The sequence below is a fragment of the Microtus oregoni genome, unplaced genomic scaffold (genome assembly GCF_018167655.1).
Source record: "Microtus oregoni isolate MIOR12 unplaced genomic scaffold, Mior012 000011F_ref0000422, whole genome shotgun sequence".
Taxonomy (NCBI): domain Eukaryota; kingdom Metazoa; phylum Chordata; class Mammalia; order Rodentia; family Cricetidae; genus Microtus; species Microtus oregoni.
This window is the reverse complement of record NW_024543070.1, coordinates 15,243,884-15,264,052: the sequence shown is the minus strand read 5'-3', so window position 1 is coordinate 15,264,052 and position 20,169 is coordinate 15,243,884. Positions and strand designations below refer to the sequence as shown.

At 44.5% G+C, this 20,169-nt stretch overlaps 1 protein-coding gene across 4 annotated transcripts in view; it reads left to right on the top strand.

Moving 5' to 3' along the window:
• The first annotated feature begins 4,017 nt into the window (after positions 1-4,017).
• The window catches only part of Arhgap26 (Rho GTPase activating protein 26), a 398,682-nt gene continuing 382,530 nt past the window's right edge, over positions 4,018-20,169 (top strand). For all 4 annotated transcript variants that reach the window (XM_041659662.1, XM_041659661.1, XM_041659665.1 and 1 more), the window contains exon 1: positions 4,018-4,513. In XM_041659662.1, the coding sequence (XP_041515596.1) occupies positions 4,360-4,513 (154 nt within the window). In that variant the 5' untranslated portion in view covers positions 4,018-4,359. The remainder of the gene's footprint in view (positions 4,514-20,169) is intronic.

Sequence of the window (20,169 nt, the reverse complement as noted above, 5' to 3'; positions counted from 1 at the left end):
TTTGTCACTTCTGCAATCTTAGGAAGAAAACTCTGTTATGACTAATTCTTTTTGTAGTACTAGGGCAGATGAATCCAGGAGCTTAAAATATACAAAACAGGCTAGGCGGTGGTGCGCGCCTTTAATCACAGCACTCAGGAGGCAGAGGCAGGTGGATCTCTGTGAGTTTGAGGCCAGCAGGCCTAGACAGAGAAAACAAAAAACAAGAAACAAACAAAACAAAACAAAAACCTAAAACCAACCAAACAAAAAAAAAAAACAAACCAAGACAAATACTCTCTCATTGAGCTACAGCACCAAGACCCTCCATCCTCCTTAAAAAAATTGAGACAGGGCTTCAGTAATTTACTTAAGCTGTCTTTGAACTTATTCTGTAACCTAGAAAGGCCTTGAACTCCAGATCATCCTCAGCCTATTGGTATTATAGGCCTACTTCACTTAAAGCTAAGTTTTCTGAATACAAATTGAAGCTGAGAGAGTCCCTAAAGAATGCAGCCACACGGTGACTGGGGAGAACTCAATGGAAAATGTCTGCTTGGGGTGATGGAGAGTCTGTGTTCCATCTATAGCACCAGCACAGCGCCAGTACCACCACCACCACCAAAACATAAACAAATGAACCAACCAGATAAATCCCACAGACACAGAGGTTCAGCGCTAGGGCCAGAGACACTCTGTGCTGTTGTCATTTCCTTTCCATATGAAAGTCATTGCTGACCTTAACATCTTTCACCTATTTTCGTTTCTTTATTACTCGTGCTTCCCGTTCATTTGTGTCTTCGAAGCCCCCTTCCTTGTTGGGCCTGCTTTCTAAGAAAGACACAGGCAGCCCTTCTACATGCAAAATGTTGTATTCAGTATCGCTATACTCATAACACTGCCAAAAGAGTAGGAAGTCATTTGCCAGGACTCTAGATTGAATTTACAAGACTCTTTTCCATTATCCGCACGCTTACACATTTGTGAATGGCTGTAACAAAGACATAGGAACTGCCTTCGCTACAAGAACCAACTCTTCACTTGGACATGCAGAAGCCCAGAGGTGCTCAAAGGATAAGTGTAAAAAGGCTGAAATGTTATCTCTGCTTCCATCTTGCACCCATTCTCTTGCTGCTGGTCACCTTGGAGTTTCACAGGGATCAAAAAGTCTGATGGATAAGCATTTTGTGGTGGGAGCTGAGGATACCTCCCAGGCAAGAGCAATTTACTTAATGCTTGAGATAATGATCAAGTAGCACACTGTTCACTCCAGGCTGTTTGTTTAACTATGTAAGCTTCCTGTCTTCCCCCTCTGGCTCTTTTCGGTGTCATCTGAGAGTTCAGTGTACCCCTGAAGACAGATCTGGGTGTAGCTATTTTTTCTTTCCCCTCACCATTTTCTCTATTGTGGGGGGGGAGTAGGGAGAGAGGCCAAGTGGCAGGACCTAATTAGGACCTGCTTTAGACCTATAGCCTAGGACTCCAGTAACATGCCCACATTAATTTCCATGCTTGTTAGTATATTTGTGCCACACAGACTACTCAGTCTATGTAACCTGGTTCAAGTTATGTAGTACATTGTAGACATCAATTACATGTCAGAAAGTATAACAGTGCCCACCACAAACTAAACAAATGACAGTGAATCATTTATACATACATGTACTGTTGAATGCGTATTTGCCCAACGTTTCTCAACACATAATAATGTATCTCATTTTGTTTCACTCATTTAACATTTATTGAACACTACACGATATGCCATGTTTCTTCTTGTCATTGTTGCGCAGCCTGGCTACAGAAGGAAGTAAAGTACAGGATACAACAACAGCGCTTGAGATACTTCGGCCATGTTATGAGAATGAAGAACGGCAGGTACTCGAAGATAGCACTGCTTGGAGGAGTGCACGGGATAAGGCAAGGAGGAAAGCCCCCCAAAACGCCGATAGACAGCATAAAGGAAGACTGTGGAACCTTGGGTATGGCAATAACACAAGCATCTAGGACTGCCCGGGATAAGAACAACCGGAGAACCGCCATAAACGGGCTGCCCAGGCATGCATCAGTATTGCTGGGGCATAAATGATAATGACAACACGATATGCCAGGTCTACCAAGGCAGAATGTATTGTTTGGAAACAGCCAGGAAACTATTTCCTGTTCATGTCGTTCTCCTATCTAGGTATACAGCTGGATCCCCCTCCGCTTTCATTGGTGTGAACTTGTGACTGACCTGCTTACAGCCAAGGAAGGCAGTAGAAGTGTATGACATTCATGGTTAGGTCACGAAACGTGATGGTTTCTCCTTGTTTGCTGCAGCCTTGAGGAAATCTGAATCAGGCCACAGAGAAGATGCCTAGAGAAGCCTCCAGTCTTCCTGAGGAGTGGTAGTGGTTCAGTTGATGAACCTCTGCTCCAGTGTCTGTAACTGACTGATCAGAGCCCCCAAGCTGGATCCCTAGAGTCTTCCCAGGGGTGGTCAATGTCTTAAAACATGAAAGTTTTGTGGGAGCCATCATAGAGCAATAGATAATCAGAGTACCCACCTTTAGGTACTCAAGCCTTGTATGCAGATTTACTTCCATGGAATTTCCATTCTAGATTTTCCTCATCTATAGCAAGGGAGGGATGACTGTTTTCAGGGTTTAATTACCTGTTGTTTATCTGCTCTCTGGGCCTGCTCTCCAGTCTGGCTTTGTTGATACAAACTATGAAATTGATCGTATTTACTCATTCAATAAATACATCAATTAATTTCCCACACTAGGGCTCCTTTTCTGACACTTGGGAGCCTGAAACTTTTCTCTGTTGTTTCCAAGTGTCTAGGGGCTCTATCCTAACATCAGGCAACAAGGCTATTCCTTGGTTGTGGCTTCTTTAGAACAGGCCCATTCAAGTTCTTTCTGGGCTCCTGGTGCTATCCTGAGTCTAGTCCTGTGTGTACAGTAGCAGACCGATTGAAAACACAAAGAAGCACCTCCAAACAACTGAAGGTCTGTTGTTAGTTACTGTACACAGAAATAATTTAGCCAGAGTCAGTCCCTAGTCTCTAGAGTTTCCCTTTCAGTTCTAGACACTGAGACCCAGCCTACCAAATGCACTGAGTGAGCTGTCAGTCTTGACTCCTGTGACTGATCACGACGAGGGTGGTCACCCTGAAGGTGGAGAGGAATGCATTCCTGGGCTGCACACATGCTTGATCAGGTACAACCGCACACGGTGCACACTCTCTGTTCTTAAATACCACTCGCTCTTCTAGCTGATGGGATTGCAACACCCGAGCAGAGAACTGCGCCGGCACGTGCCCCGGGGAAGCTGTGCAGCAACGAAGGATGACAGACATTAGACAGAATTGTGTAAAATGGTGCTAGAAACCCAGCAGGAAAACGAGGCGGCTAAAATTCTTGCTAAGGACGTGAGAACCTTCGGTGGGGGGCAGCCGTGGGCGGGTTTCGAGCAGAGAGGCCGCGAGGGCGATGGACAGTAGGGGGCGAGAGGACTGCAGGCTAGGAGAGTTGGTGATTTAAAGAAGCAAATACGTTCTACTTGGCTGGAAGCGGGGCGTGCGGAGCTCCGAGCGCTGAGAGTTCTCCTGCGCAAGGGGTTGTATTTTGAGTGCAAGCAGGAATTCTCAGGAGTATTGGGTGGGCTGAGACGAAGAGCAGTTCTTATTCGGGATTTTTCCTGCTTGGCACACCTAGGCTCTTCGGTTCCCTAGATTAGCAGACGTCTCATTTCAGGCTCCGATTAGGGCAGCACCGGGTGGGTCAGTTTCGGGTGGCAGGGGCGCACCCATCACAGAATGCTGCACGGGGCTCTGGTTCTGCAACCAGCACTGAGCGGGAGGGGGCGGGGCTTGCTCTGCGGACCTAGTGCTAGCGTGAGCTCCGCCCCCATGCTCAGACCCCGCCTTCAGAAAGATATGATTGGACTAGAACCGCGGAAGGGCAGGGCGTCCTCGAGCGGCCCTGGGGGTCGGGCAGAGGCAAGCACGCTGATTGGCCCTGCAGTGGATTAGGTCATCGCTAGCAGGTTCGGGCGGCCCGGACGCCGGCGGGTCGGCTGAGGCTTCTGTGAGAAGGCGCTCGAGCCTGCTGAGCAGTGAGCCGCAGAGGAGGCGGGGAGGCGGTGGCCGCGCTCGTTCGCTTCCCGGCGCCGCCGAGGGTCCGCCAGCCGCGCCTCCAGCCCGCGTGCCGCTCGGTGGCTCAGCGCAGGAGCGCCCGCAGTCCGGCTGAATCCCGGCTGAGGTCCAGAGTCTCCGGCTCCCTCTGACCCCGCGCGCGGGGCGAGCAGGCGCCACACCTGTGGATTGGCCGTCGTCGCGGGTGTCCGCTGAGCAGCGCGCGAGGCGCGTCCCCTCAGCTCGGCTCCACGGGCAGAATGGGGCTCCCGGCGCTGGAGTTCAGCGACTGCTGCCTCGACAGCCCGCACTTCCGAGAGACGCTCAAGTCACACGAAGCAGAGCTGGACAAGACCAACAAATTCATCAAGGAGCTCATCAAGGACGGGAAGTCGCTCATTAGCGCGCTCAAGAGTGAGTGTCCGGAGCCACGCTGGAGGGCTCGGGGCGGCGGCATTCTGCTCTGGGTTGCCCGCGCGCAGCCCGCTTTCACCCCCCCCCCCCCGGGCGCTGAGTGACGGGTGTCGAAGCTCGCCTCGGGCGAGAAGAACGTGAGAAAAGAGCGAGACAGTTGCCTTGGAGGCGTCTGGCCAACCAGTCCTCGGCATTCGGGGACAGCCGGGAGGTGATCAATCGGGGTGGCACTGTGGACAGGGTGGGTGTGTGCGACACAGGTGTTTTTGGCCTGAGGCCAGAGCGGCCAGCCTGCGGCAGCCTGCTGAGAAACCCATCGCTTCGACGCTTCCACGGCTCGGTGTCCTTAGGGGGCGAGTTGCTCACCCCGGGTGCCTAGCCGGTTGCCCCGGCTTGGGAATGGAACATACCGAGGGGGCGCTGCCCATCCCTGGGAAGAGGAGGGTGGCGACTGCTTTGAGCTCTGCACGAGCCCTGCATGCAGCTCCAGCCTGGTCCGGACTGCCGGGTTCTCTGCGTTGGAGTGATTAGGTTAGCTATATTCCTGGGAGCATTGACAGTCATCCCTAGACATAGCAATGCGGTGTACGTGTGCAGGTTTTGATTCTTGTGCTTAGCAGAAGGTGACAGGGGTGGGAGTATAGAAGCAGAGTGTTCCTTTACTCTAAACTGTGGGCGAAGGTTTAAAAATAGAACGAACACATCCGTCTTTCTCCTTCTCCCGCTCCCTTGCTCTCCCCCACCCCCACCCCCGCCCCTTCGGCTATCCTTGAAAATTCAAAAGGCTAAGAGGGGACATCCTCAGCCTTCGCGCAGAAAAGAGAAGTTTAAGCTCATCTTAAAGGTCCCTGAGATTCTGGGAAGCCATTTAAAATTTTTCCCCTTTTTTTGTAGAAGGTGTCTATGTGTATTAAAATTTTCGTGCCACCTAACTTTTGCAGAGCAAGGCTAGAGTTTCTCTTTATGGTCAAATCCAAACATTCTAGGGTTGAGCACCTTGCAGGGCGAGAAGGATACCTTTTCATTGGGTTCATTTTAAAAATAGTTCAGGCGGTCTTTTCATTTTGATACTCAGGAAGTGGAGGCGGATAGTGGAATTGTCTTGACTCTTTACTTTTCCTGTCTCTGTGATGGGTTCCTAATAGACGCTATCTTTCTGCTTAGAATGGTTGCCTCACCAGAGTTGGGTCCTAGCTGTGAGAATGATCCCCAGAATGGTTCTTTAAAGAAAAGCTTAAGGGCCAAGATGCCATTTAGTAAGCCTGTTGCTTTGAAAATGGAAGGGCGAGAGGATGGAATGTCAGGGCAAGTGCCAGACTTCTGGGGGTGAAATAAAAGCGCCAGGCTGACATCAGGAGGCTTGCCAGGGCAGAGTCTCTACAGGAGGCTGTGACTTACCTGAGTGGGAGGAACAGCTTCTTCTGTCAAAGACCAGGGCCTGCCTTGTTTCAGGGAACAAGTGTCCTCTAGTTTGAAGTAAATTTGGGGTCCATTTAGAAGTTGGGTCTGTAAATTTTGCTTGACCCTTATGCTTGCTTGCTTGCTTTCTTGGAAACAGGGTTTCCTTGTACTCTAGACTTGCCTGGAGCTTATCATCGCCCTGCCTCAGCCTCCCAAGAGTGCTGTGATTAAAAGCATGCTCCATACCATCATGGCAGACCTTAGGCTAGCTTAAGCTGATCCTCTGCTTCACTCAGCAAACATCGCAAATGCCTCCTGTTTCCTGGGCATTGCATTGGATACCAGGATGTAGCAGTGATATTTGGCTGCTCCTATGACTAAAGAGACACAAAATTCTGTGGCAGCCACGGCTTGTTTGTGTGCTAATCTCATGTATCTCTCTTGATTTTGCTAATGAGAACACAGGCTTAGGGAATCACTAACCCTGAGCTTTTGAAGCTGCATGGTCTGAGATAGAAATGTAATTCTGACCAGTGTAGAACTCTCAGTCTGTTTTATCCTTCTTGCCCAGAAGGGAGCCTGCAGGACCAAACCTGCTAGAATTTGGACTTGCATTATATCTGAGCCTTGACTCTGAGGAAGGTGTGTTGGGTGACTGGCAATTTGTTTTTTACTATTTCCGAGGACAGTAAGCATCTTTGCAATGTTGGGATGGATTGGCTCTGTGACTTGGTTCAAAGACTTCTTCATTTTAAGATTGTGCCTCTCTGCTTCAGCAGAGTGTGACTGATGTGTCACACTGCTTTAGGCCTTGTGTTATCGTGAGGTGCCTGATGCTTTGTATACCATATTAGTTCCTGTGTAGTAATTTTCCTCAATCAGATCATTACTGTTAACGAGAAGCCAGTGTTTGTTCAGTACAGCTTAACAATAGATACATAGTTATGTCCACTTATAAAGTTAGCACTAGTTTTGTTTTATAACTAGTACTTCTACAGATCTCTGGCTTCAGATTTGCTTTATCTATACATATAATCAGAGGTAATAAAAATGGCCTCCAGGGGTTGGCAGAGTTTATCTACATCATTTTAATGTTATTTCTACTTTGTAAATGATGACAATAAGCAGCCAAGAAGTCAGAGACCTGTCCAAGGTAAGTTCAAGGTACTCAAATACAAGTTGTCAAATTCCAAAGACCTTACACTTACCCCACTTAATAAAGCAACATTGCTGTCATCTAGGTTAGCCTAAACTAGAGCCTCTCTCATGTTTCTTTTGAATCTGCTTGAGAATCTGCCAAAATCCACATAAAACGACACCTTAAAAACAAACCCCTTGAACTCTATCTGGTTTCTCCATCCCTGGTATGGACACAGAATGTAAGCGACAAAGCATGTCCGGACACACATAGACAAGGAAGAAAGACAGACACAAACCTTACTAGTTAGAGAGTTCTCATTTGGTGTGCAGTTTTGTCAGTTCCCAGTCGTTGCTGATGGTGATTTGTTCTGACCTTTTGAGCTGTACTCAGTCACCCAGGACCCCTGCTTCTCACTGGCAGACCAGTTTTGTGTGTTTGGGTCTTGTTTCCCTTTTCATTCTGTAGAAGTGATAGAGGATGGGTGAGCTTTGGAGTTTCCTGGGTTCAAATCTTGACCCAATGCTTATTGATTATTTGACCTTACTACGTCTGAGCTCTCCTTTGTAAATGGAACTAGTCACACTGACCTCTCATAGCCCAAAAGACACAGTGAATGTTAAAACAACAAAATAAAACCACCACCTCCAACGGCAACACTTGGAACATGGCCCTTGGCACCTCTCAGTGAATTTCATCAGTACTGCAGTATGCCAGCATTCAAGGTTGTCAGGACTTGGTGCTTCTGAAAGCAAAAGGGGCAGAGGTACATGTTGCCAGCTCTTGGGGACTCCAATAGTGTCTGTTAGTCACTGATGGACACAATCCTAGAATTCTGGTAATAGTGTTCGTGTCAAATGTGGTTATGCGAACCACAAGTGGGGTGGTGGGGCGTGACATAGTTGAAAAGGAAGAACATATGATAGTCTCCCAATGTCTTTTGTCCCTGTCCTATTGAGACAGGGTTTCTCTGTTGCTTTGGAGCCTGTCCTGGAACCAGCTCTTGTAGACTAGGCTGGTCTCGAACTCACAGAGATCCGACTGCCTCTGTCACCCGAGTGCTGGGATTAAAGGCGTGCACCACCACCGCCTGGCCTGTCTTTCGTGTTTTTATGAACTTATTGTTAGGTGAGGTTTCCATCTCAGACAAAGAGGCTGCCTGCCTCCCTGTCTGTATAACAAGCTTGCTGAAGGCAATGGTATTTTAGTTAAGGTTTCTATTGCTGAGATACCCCATGACCAAAAAGCAAGTTGGGGATGAAAGGGTTTATTTGGCTTACACTTCATTACTTTGCTATTTATCACTGAAGGAAGTCAAGGACAGGAACTCAAGCAGGGCAGGATCCTGGAGGCAAGGGCTGATGCAGAGGCCTTGGAGGAGTGCTGCTTACTGCTTGCTTAGCCTACCTTATAGAACTAAGGATCACCAGCCCAGGGATAGCACCACCCACCATGGGCTGGGCCCTTCCCCCTCCCCCATTGATCACTAAATGAAAAAATGCCTTACAGCTGGATCTCAAGGATGCATTTCCTCAGCTACTTCCTCTGATGACTCTAGCTTGTGTCAAGTTGACACACAAAACCACCCACTACAAATGGTCTTCATGTGTGACTCTTGTGGACTTATGGCAAACCTAATGTGGTTTCATAGCCATGAAAAGCTGTCAGTCTGAGGGGTTTGGGCTTTGTTTCACGTGTTGACAATCAATTTCTGGATTTGTTGCTGGGGAATACCCCTCTGAACTTGACTTCTGCTTTCTGAGATAGAGTCCTTATTCTGACAAACTAAATGGGTGGGGCAGAAATGCAGTTTTTCAGACAGTGGTGTCACTGAGATGTAGTTCACCTTATCTTAGATAGCTTGCTCGTTAAGAACATCTAATTGCACGGTGCAGTATGTTCACGTTTGTGCAGCCATCATCAGCAGTCAGAGAACACTTTTGTCATCTCCAATAGAACCTGCTTTTACTACCAATCATCTGCCTGCTCTTCCCTCCAACCCCTGCAGCCCTGGCCAGCCACTGTGCTTTCTGTCTCCGTAGATTTGCAGAAATACAACCGCAGTCATTCAGGTGGCCATAATCACCTTTAGGTGGTAACCTAGTTCATGAACTGAATTTCAGATGGGGAAATGTTGAGTCAATAAGCCATTCATTCTTGGCAAGATGGGGATTTAAATGGAGGTGAGGGCACACTGATTTATTTCCCAGGGTCTGGAAAGTGTGGTCTGGTGTTTTCTGTCCACGGGGAGGGGTATGGATTCTACCGAGTTTTATGAGTGCGGAGGGAATAAGTAGAGCAAAACCAAGAGTCCAGCCCTTCCAGTCTAGTTAGGTTGGGTATGTAATTGTGAATAAAGCCGTACTTCAGATTGCCCTTTACTGGAATGATAACGTTTTGACTAAATGAAATGAAAGCTTTTATGTTATATTAGCTGATTCTATGCTTTTTATGGACTTTCTTTTAAAAAGGGATGATGTGTCCTTTTCATTGCATTCCCAGATGTAACTTATCTTGAGATCTCTGTTCTTTCATTCCCATCATATTCTCGAGGTGATTTTTAACACAAAGAGCACATTAAAAAAAAAGCCAGTGTCTTTCATTTTATTGAGCACTTAGTAAGTGCCTGCTCCTACGCCAAGGGCCCCCATATTGTGCCATGCTAACACCATTCTGCTACCGTTCTGTAAGACAGATATAGTTGTCCCTCTGTCTGGTGTGGGGGGGTTGATTCTAAGATCCATCTTGGATACCCAAATCCTCAGATGCTCAAATCTCTCTTCTGCTGTTGACATGTGACTTACACGTAGCCTCCTGAATACTTTAGGCAGCTCAAGGTTGCTGCTAATACATAACATAATGTGAATGCTAGGGAGATAACAATACATACTGTATTGTTTATGCAGTGATGACAGAAAAATGTTTGCACGTGTTGAGCACAGATACAGGTTCCCCCACCCCACCCCCAAATATTTTCATACTGGTTGGTGGAAACATAGGATCCAGACCTGCAGATATGGTGGGCCTGCTACTGCCCTGTTTCTGCATTTCTGGGCTAACTTCTCAAAATTGACCTGGCTGGGAAGTTGTTGGCGATGGTCTGCTGGCCCTCCTCTAAACATTACCCTTGAGTATATTCAATAAAAATGCCAGTAGTGAAGATGCAGACTTCTTCTAGAAGGGGAAACACACAGCAGGTGCTAGGCTAATTGAGAAGATCGAGTAGTGCTTTGTAGATTTCCAGCCCTGAGTAGCCAAGGCTAGCTAGTATTTTGTATTGTACTCTGAACTTTTATCTCCCTCATAGGGTGGAAGGGTAGAATAGGAGGGCGGATTTTCTGTCTTGTCTTTGTAAAGCATTGCTTTCTCTCTGGGAGCTAACAAGTGATTATCAGTGATTCATTCTTAATTGGGTAATAGAGCACTGAAAAGGGAGGCCAAAAACCTGTTCTTGGTCTGAATTGTTAAAGTGAGTGATTCGTCTTCTTTATTCATTAAAACAACAGTAAAATAATTACAAGTGTGTGTACTTTAAAACTAGTCACCTTTCCCACTTCTTTAGCATTTAACACAGGTGTTTTCCCCCCATGGTGAGACTGAGTGCTCTCTCTCTCTCTCTCTCTCTCTCTCTTTCTCTCGTGTGTGCACGTGCGTGTGTATGTAGTGCATAGCATATCATGTGTCCCATTCTATCAACTCTCTGACTTATTTGGGGTTTTTTGTCGACCAGAGCTCAGTTCACAATTTTGTCTAGGCTGGCTGACTAGTCAGCCCCCCAGATCCTCCTGTCTCTGCCCTCTACTGCTCTGAGTTTATGGGTTCACATATGGCCACACTGGCTTTTGATGTGGGTGCCAGGGGTCTGAACTCAGCCCTCATGATTGTACAGCAAGAGCTCTTAGCTGCTGAGCCCCCTCCCTCCGCCCCGAGAACGAGCTGCTCTCGTATGACATAAACTCTCAGAAGATGTCCAATGCCAGATTGATCGGCTGAGCGGTAATTATGTTGCTCACAAAAAACCTTAATGGACCAAGTACATATGGAGTCAGGTAGCAAAAAAATTGTTCCCAATTCCTTTGATTTACTTAAGCAACTTGTGAAGAAAAGGAAAAAAAAATGACTTTCCTAATTATTTGTAAATGGTGGTAATTTGTAATACTGACATTTGGAGTATCACTCATACAAATATAAACAACAGCTAATTAAATCCAAACAAGATTTTTTTTTTAGTTTTTATATAACACTGACTCTAAAAACATCTTTGCATGCTTCTCTATTCACAGTGCATTAAACAAATTGCATGTGATCGCTAGTCTAACTCTGCTTGTGACTTAGAACCATCTTCCCACTGTTAAAGAATAGACTTTGCTCTTTAGATTTGCTTCGGGTTTAAGAACATTTGGGTAGAATATATACAAGACTCTCATTATATCGTAGAATGTCTGTTCCTTCTGGTTTCTCCATTTTTTCTTTTAAGCATCTTTCAAAATCCTGGCATGTCAGTTACTGCCGATTAACCAATGTTGACTTTATTTTAGCTCATCGGTCCTGGAGGTTGAAGCTAGGGCTTTGCGCAGGTGAGTACACACCCATACCCTTGGTCCCTGGTAGGATTCGTGAAAGTTTCCTGGTGGTGCACAGTTGATGGGCATTGGCAGCGCACTATTTATTATATCATTATGGTTTCATTGTCTTGAAAACCCTCTATGTTCTATCATATCTTCTTTTTCTTCAACTTCTACCACCTATGGGCTTTTTCATTTTCTTCTTTCGCCTTTTCAGACTGTCAGATAGCTAGCACCAGTCTGTAGCCTTTTTAGATTGCCTTGTGTCACTTAGTAATGTGCAGTTCACGTTCCTCCATGTCTTGGTAACTATTGGGTCTCATTGCTGAGTACCAAAATTTGTTTTTTCTCTTACCTGTTGAAGGACATCTTGATTGCTTTCAAGTCTGGACAATTATGAAGGAAGCCAGCATAACTATTTTGCTTGTAGACATGAATTTTCAGTTCATTTGCGTAAAGATCATGTGATTGTTGGATCATGTGATAAGAGTATGTATTGTTTTGTAAGAAATAACCAACCTGTCTTTCAAAGTGGCTGCAGCGTTTTGCATTCCCTCCGGCACAGAGTGAGCGGTCCTGTTGCTCTGTAGGTATGTGGTGGTGTTTTTGTTTGGACCATATAATAGGCGGAGGAATTCATGCTCACTTCCACTTTTTCCCCTCCAATTTTCTGGTGACATATTCCACTGAGAGTTCTTTATATGTTTATTTACTATTTGTGTACCTTCTTTGGTGGGATGGCTATTCGATTTTTCTTTTGCTCATTTTTCAAAACAGGCTTTTAAAATTATTGTGGTAAAATGTACATGGCACAAAATTTACTGATGTAGCAGCTTTTAAATAATTTCGTATACTTTAGTGGGGTTGGGTTCGTTCATAGTGTGTGTACTGTCTGTGCTGTCTAGTTCCAGAGATTTCCCAGCATTCCAAGCTGAGATAGTCCAAATAACATAATGACTCCACTCCCATCACACCCTAGACCCTGACAATCTTTGTTTATTTGGTGTCCTAGGCATTTCTAGAGTCATACAACAGTTATCATTTATATCTGGCTTATTTTATGTAGTGTGATGTTTTCAGGGTTCATTTGTGTTAGACCAGATACTAGAGTTAGATTTCTTTTTATGACCGAGTTTCTTATTGTTAAATTTTAATTATTAGCAACCTCCACTAAGAAGCACGATTCCTTCTCCTGTGAAATCAGGGAAATGATTTTTCCTCTCCTTTTTTTGCTTTCCTTACAGAATGACCAGGAACACTTGCATTTGACATGCTAATTTGTCAAGTGTCTCCCAAGAACATTCCATCATGTTTCTATATATCCCTTTCAGAGCGGCCATTTGTTTCAGGTCAGCGTGCTTTGGGGGCGTGGGTATATTTTTTTTTTTTTAAAGCTCCACTGTTAATAATTTTCTTGACATAGAATTCAGCTGTTTTAGGTGGCTTGAGGAACAATGACCATAATCCAGCCGATGAAAACTGCTACCCCGAAAGCTTCCTCATGTTTGTTTGCAGGTGTCCCTTTCCCTGTGTCTAGAGTGGTCGTTTATGAGAATGGGAGCTAAGTAGAGTTATAGGTTACAAGGTCTTTATATTCAGGCTCTTTCACTTAGCATGCTGGTTTGAGGCTCTTCTGTGTCTGAGATGAGTTTCGGTCTTTAGCTTTTTTGAGTGATGCTGCCAAGAATGTTTACATACATGTCTTTATGTTTTCACCTCTAGTCTTGTGTCTTACCTAGGAGTAAAATTGCTGAATTATATGGAAAACATAAAGTTTGATTTAAACTCAGGTTTAAAGGAAACGGTTTAACTTTTAAAAGGCTGACAGGTCGTTTTCCACGGGAGAAGAGCCCCATTACACATCATCAGTGTGTGAGCCTCACCAACACTTCTATGGTCTCTTTTTGGTAGTAGCAAACTACTGGAGTAATATATCTCACTTGGTGATAATTTGGATTTTACTCATGACTAATGATGTTGAGCATCTGTGCATGCATTTCCCGGCTATTGGCGCTCCTTATTTGTTGAAATGTGTATTCTCACATATACTATGCTCTGTTTCATCCCATAAAACTTTTGATTATGAAGTGAACAGTAATTCATTTTATCCATTTGTCTTCTTTGGGGACTCTTCCATTTGCAACAGTTTCACTTGTATTTCAGGACCCGTGGTTTTAGGAGATTGGTATTTTAGGGGGCAGTGATTCAGCCCTCTAAGTAGATCAATCAGCATCTCTGCTGGTGGATCTCACAGGTAGGCATTCTCATCTTTAGACAATGACCCAAACCCCTAGAGCTGACAGAATTAGAAGATTGTTATGACAACAGAGCTGTTGGAGAAAGCAACTCCTGAAGGAGATTGTATTATCCTGTCAAGGCCATGGCATTCCCGAAAATTACCCAAAGGAGGGATGCCATTATAACCTTATAGTCAAAGTGATTATTTTAGATTTATACTAATAATTGGATGTTTCTAATTTTGAAAATCACAACTTAGTACATTTCAACTGATTATCTATCCATCCATCCATCTATCTAATCTATCTATCTTTCTATATATTTTGCCAGTAAAAAAACCTTCATGCACAAATTGAGAGATTGTATTCTGCTCTTGCCATGGATTTTAAAGCCTTGGACTCTGCTAAGGACTTTGTCAGAGAGTTAACAGCTACAGAAGTCAAGGGAAAGGGTCCCCAGTGAGGCCATCTGTGACTGGAGCATAGCAGTGGGAAATGAATTTGGGAGTCTGCAGCCTAGGTCATACATCTCCCGAGCGCTGGAAAAGACTTGGGGACTCATCCTCATTGTCATGGATGGCCATGGGCAGTTATTATATAATCCGATTTGTGCTTTTAAAGGATTATGTAGATCAGGTATGGTGGTGCATGCCTTTAACCCAAACACTTAGGAGGTAGAGGTAGGCAGGAGGATAAAAAGTTCAAAGTCATTTTTAGGTGTACAGTGAGCTCAAGGCCAACAGGGTTATGAGAGACAAGATAGTGGTACAAGATTGGACAAGGAGCCAATTAGGGAGCTGTTGGGATAGACATTAGAGCCATGCCACCTTGGGCCAGGATGCTTTGTAAGGAGAGCCGGCATAATTTGTTGCTTAATTGAATGTGGACTGCCAGAGAGAAAAAGAGAAATCAGGGATGACTTAAGATGTTTTTGACCTGAGTTATGTGAATGATGCTGTTTTCTGAAATCAGGAACATTTCAGTAAGATTAGGTTTGAAGAGAAGATTAGTAGTGTGAGTGAATGGCCTAGTTCAGAGGCAAACATAGATGACACTGGTATACATAATTCATGAGTATATACTCACGCCAGAGAAGTATACAGAGTAAAGGCTTCCTCCCTCTCTCTTCCTCCTCTTTCTTCCCCTCCCCCTCTCTCTCTTTCTCCTTCCCCCACTTCTCTTTTTCCTTCTCTCAGTTCTGAGATCACACTCAGGGTTTCAGATGGTGGGCTAGGTACCCTACCTTTGACTTAGACTCACAACCTCAGGATTCTTTTCATTCATTCATTTGGAATGCTCCTTCTCACATCCATTTTCTGTGCATTATCTCTTAAAAATGGGATTTTACTATATAAATTTTTGTTGTACTTTTCCCATTACTTTGTTATCTTACTTTTGCTAGGTCAGTACATGTATACCCTGCATTCCTTCTGATTATTTAAGAGGGTTTAATTATTGGATTATCTCAGGTTTTTAGCTAGAGAAAGTGCCCGAGTAATCATTCCCATGTCAACTTTTGTGTGTATGGGTCCCAACATTTGAAAGATTCTGGATCTGTTTCGGACTCCAGTTTCTATAGGTTTTGTAACAGCCATTATTTAGGTCCTTTATTTCCCTGTAGCTAATTGGTTTGGTGCTTGTGAATATGTGCTAGATTATGTTTCTGAAGCTTAACTTTTTAGTTTAATTGGAAAAATTCTAAATAGGCTGCCCTTTGTGGCCCGGATACTGATTCTGAAAGAATGAGGTCCCCCTCCCCACCATGTGTGTGCAATGGTAGGGTGGGAAATCCAGGCATCCTTACTAGTCTTGGGCTTGTCTATATCTTTTCTGAGATGCAGGTCCTTCTAAGTACAATGGGAGATGAGGCTTACTTTGTCCATATTGAAAAGACTTCCAAACTCAAACTGGGGGGCCCAGCAGGAATACATACTTGTTAGGATGAGGACAAATAGCATTAGTAGCTAGAGAAATTATTTATAAATCAGTCACTAGGGTTTCCACATTCTGTAGAAACCCAGAGTGGAGGAAGAGAGGAAACAGTAAGGATAACAGCTTGGCAGTGGGGGCCAGAAGCTGTCACAGCGTGTTTATGTCTGGCTCGTTTCACCTTGGTTGGAAGGCACAGAATGCTGCAGAGTGTGAGTTTGGAGACCGGGCAGTTGCCTACTATATTTAGAAAGTGGAGATTCCTGGGGTTGGGTGGGGTGTTCATGTGCATGTGTGTGTGTTTTCTTTGCCAGATGGACAAAGGTTTGGGGCTTGATTATTCTGGATCAAACCTTATTAGCTAGCTAGCTAGCTCCTCCGGGCCAACTCAGTAGCCACGCTTCGACTCCTGCTGCTGCCACACAGGAAAAGCCAAAATAAACTCTGTTTTGTATGGTTTGTAAAGATACCACAGGTAGGTTTCAATGCTCATTTGATCTTGCTATCATACTGACTTTTATGTTTACAGCAGGCTCGTTGGAACTCTTTGAAAAGATGAACTGGCATATCCCGGTGGCTGTAGCACTGGCACACCCTGTGGCTTTAGCTAGATTTCCAGGCAGCCAAGTTGAACTTTGGCTGTGTTTTTATGTCAAGGTCACTGTTGAGCAGATAGGGCCCACATTGCAACAGACTTCTGGCTGTGTATCTCATTGTTACACTTGTGGGTCAGCTGTGGACAGAGGAAAATAAAACTAAAGCTACTTTTGTTCATGTCTGTTTCCTTGTCAGAGCTGATCTAAATAGTTAACACCTATAAATGGCACAGATCAAAAGACAAAAGGACTTCGAGTAATCCTCCAACCCCTGTGTCTCCATCCCCAATTCCACTGAAAGCATTTTGCCAGTGTCTTGGATATTTTTTTAATGAAATTTATAAATGTGTCAGCAAATGTATATGTATTCATTTGTACACTTATATACACTTATGCATTTAGAAGGATCCCATATGTATTTTTTTGTGTCTAATTGTGATGTATGTTACATGTTCTGTACTTGTGCATGCATCCATCAAATGGATGAAGCACAGATTTTTCTAACCATTCCCCCATTACACAATTAGATTATTTCCAGTTGGGCTGGAGGTATAACTCAGTTGGTAGAATGCTTGCCTAGCATGCATGAAACCCTGAGTTTGATCCTCAGTTATGCATAAAACTGTACATCATGACATTTGTCTATCTATGATCACAGTATGGAGAGGGTAAAGGCAGGATGACCAGAAGTTCAAAATTATTTCTAGCTATTTAGAGAGTCCTGACTAACCCCTGGACTACCTGAAACTTTGTCTATATTTGTCTATCTCTCTATACATGCACACAGGCATGTATATATAAACACATACATATACAAGTACATGTGTATGTAAACACATGGCACATACATACACATGCATAGAAATAAGTATAATACATACACATGTATATAAACATACTTATATTTATATACATACTTATGTTTATATACAGATGTATATAAACACATATGCACACACATACACATGCATTTAAAGATGTTCATGTACACATACACATATATGCATACACATATATGCTGTGAGGTACATACCTCTGGCATGGGAAACAGAAGTAATCAGATCTGTAGGATGACTTCCTACTGTGGAATTGCTCAGCTAAAAGCACTATGTGTATTTTCTACCGTGATAGATACTCTCAGGGAATTAGTCCAAGAAATTCTGAGTGAGCTGCGTTTCCTGAGTCTTGATTTTGAGAGTAGAAAAGCAGTTTCTTTACTATGTAGAGTAGCATCTATGTAACAAAAAAACCTGGAGTCTTTCTTCATTTCCTTCTCCCTGGTTTGTATATTAAAAGCTATAGTGAAAATTATCCCACAGAATGTGACATAGGACGAGTCACTCAAATACAAGGCCTGGTCTTACGTTCTGGAGTGGAGTTGTTGCGTTTTCACCTGGTGTAGTTCGTCTTCTGTTCAGGAGGGTTGCAGGTGCTAAATCTGCAAAACTTGGTGATTGGAGGTAGTGACTTTGAGCTAGTGGGCGTGTCTTACCTAGTAGCTGTGAGCACTAGAATTTCTGGCAGGCAGGAGAGGGGATGTTTTGTGGACCATCTCCCCATAGTGGCTTATCTTGCAGAGCTTAGCATGTCTTTGTGATGGAGGACAGGATCCTGCCACTTGTGCTTTCTGGTCTATGCTCAGGTACTTGGGACAGCTCCTGTTGGCGTAGAGGTTTCATTGGTGGGTCTTGTGGACCAGACACTTGTCCCTCTCCTGGTTGCTCAGCTTCTAGAAGGGAAGCAGGGGACTCAGAAGCAGCCCATGACCCCATGGGTGAGGAGTGCTGGCAGTTTGGAAGGATCCTAGGGGAGGGAACCTCTGTTTCCTTTGGGAAAGGCTAATGGAAGCTTCTCAGGTCCATAGGGGCCCGTGTTACTTATCTGCCATTTGTAGGTCACCTCCGCTAATTATGCCTCACCTTTACCCTTCTTTATTAACTTTGAGAAAGTCTGCTCAAAATTGCAATTATGTTAGAAGTCACAGGTTTGATGAGTTTAGCCACTTTGTGTTCTAAAAAGAATCACTGAAGCATGATCATTAAATTAAAAAGTACTATCCTGGTATTTGTGGTACACTCCTTCAATCCTAGCATGTGGGAGGCAGAGACAGACAGATCTCTGAGTTCACGGTCAACTTGGTCTATAGAATGGGTTCCAGAACAGCCAGACCTCCACAGAGAAATCCTGTCTCAAAAAACCAAAAGAAGTACTTGTTATTATATTACTTAAAATAACCTCATACTTCATCAGTAATATAAGATTCACTGTATGCTTAACACTGCCCTAAGGTAGAAGCATTGGAGAGAATGGACATGTTTCACGTGGTGCCTGGTAAGAAAGGTAGAGACACGGTGGGCTTCACAGACAAGAATGTGGTTGTCCTGAGTGGGGGGTGCTTTGTGCCAAGGAGTACAGAAAGAGTGACAGGAAGTGTGCTCTTGCAGAAATCTGCTTGACTTAGGGGAATCACTGCTTAAACATTCAGAGTTATTGATACGAACAAACAGGAGAATGCATACTCAACAGTGTTTGGATTGAGGAGCAATGAGGGCACGGGAGAGGAAGGAACTAGGGTGCCTCCAAAGTACCCATCAGGTCCTAGATGCTGACTGAACTCCATCCCACTCTTGTGGATTTGTGGCGTGTGATGCAGACACAGCTGAGTGATGCTTGTGTCTGTAGATGTTCTCATGGGCATGCAGGCGGAGTGGGGGTGAGCTCTGGAAGAGACCTGGGGCTTTGGCTTCCCTCAGGTGGTATTTGGGGTTCCTGGAGCGAATGAATTCGTAACGATAAGACCTATGCAGTGGTTCTCAACCTTAGGTGTCCGTTGACACCTGTCACCTCCACCCCAGAGATTTTGATGCAGTTTGTCTAGGGTGATCCTAATCTTAGGGATCCTAAGGTGAACCTAATCTTAGGGAGCTAAGACCCTAAGAAAAGAGTGTAGGCTGAAGCTGTGGGCCATATTACTGTGTAGCAGGTGCGTAGAGGAGTTGATGACTCCCTAGTCATCATTTGGACATTTTGGATGAGAATGCTCCCAGAGGCCTTTGGGGTTTGACTTTTGGAGGAGGAACTAAAGAGAACAGCTTAAATACAAGGTCATAATTACTACCTATGTAATGGTATTACTAGGAAAAAATATAGATGAGAACTGTAGATATTGAGCTTAGTGGCATAAGCACATAAGTGAAATATAAATGGAAATAGCTTTTTTTTAATTATCGGATTGTCCTGGCTACAAGGTGATGGTCGTACCAAGTTTGACATGACTGCATCCATCTTGAGTTGTATCTGCCGTAATTTCCCCAGAGGGTTTTTCGGCATATATTTTTGTTGCTTTTTTTTTTTTTTTTTTTTTTTTTGGTAATTTTTATTTTGAGACAAGGTTTCTCTGTGTAGCTTTGGAACTTGTCCTAGAACTTGCTCTGTAGACCAGGCTGGCCTTGAACTCACAGAGTTCTCCTGCCTCTGCCTGGGATCAAAGGCAAAAGCCACCACCGCCCGGCACTGCACACATTCTTAAAAGAGATGTTCTCAGACTTTAGGCTTTCAACCAAAGGAGATTCTGATGCCTGAGCTCAGGGGCAGGCCTGGAAATCTGTGTGGCCTATAGCTTTCTCTCTAGTGATTTGCATGTATGTGTGTGCCTGTGTGTGTGGGTGTCAGACCACACAGGAAGTCAAAATAGGCCAGAAGAGATTCTGTGTAAACCTTGTTTGTCCTTAAGTCATCTTTCCCCCTTAATGTGCCCTGCTGAGTTGCCCAGCCTTTCCTTGGGCCAGCT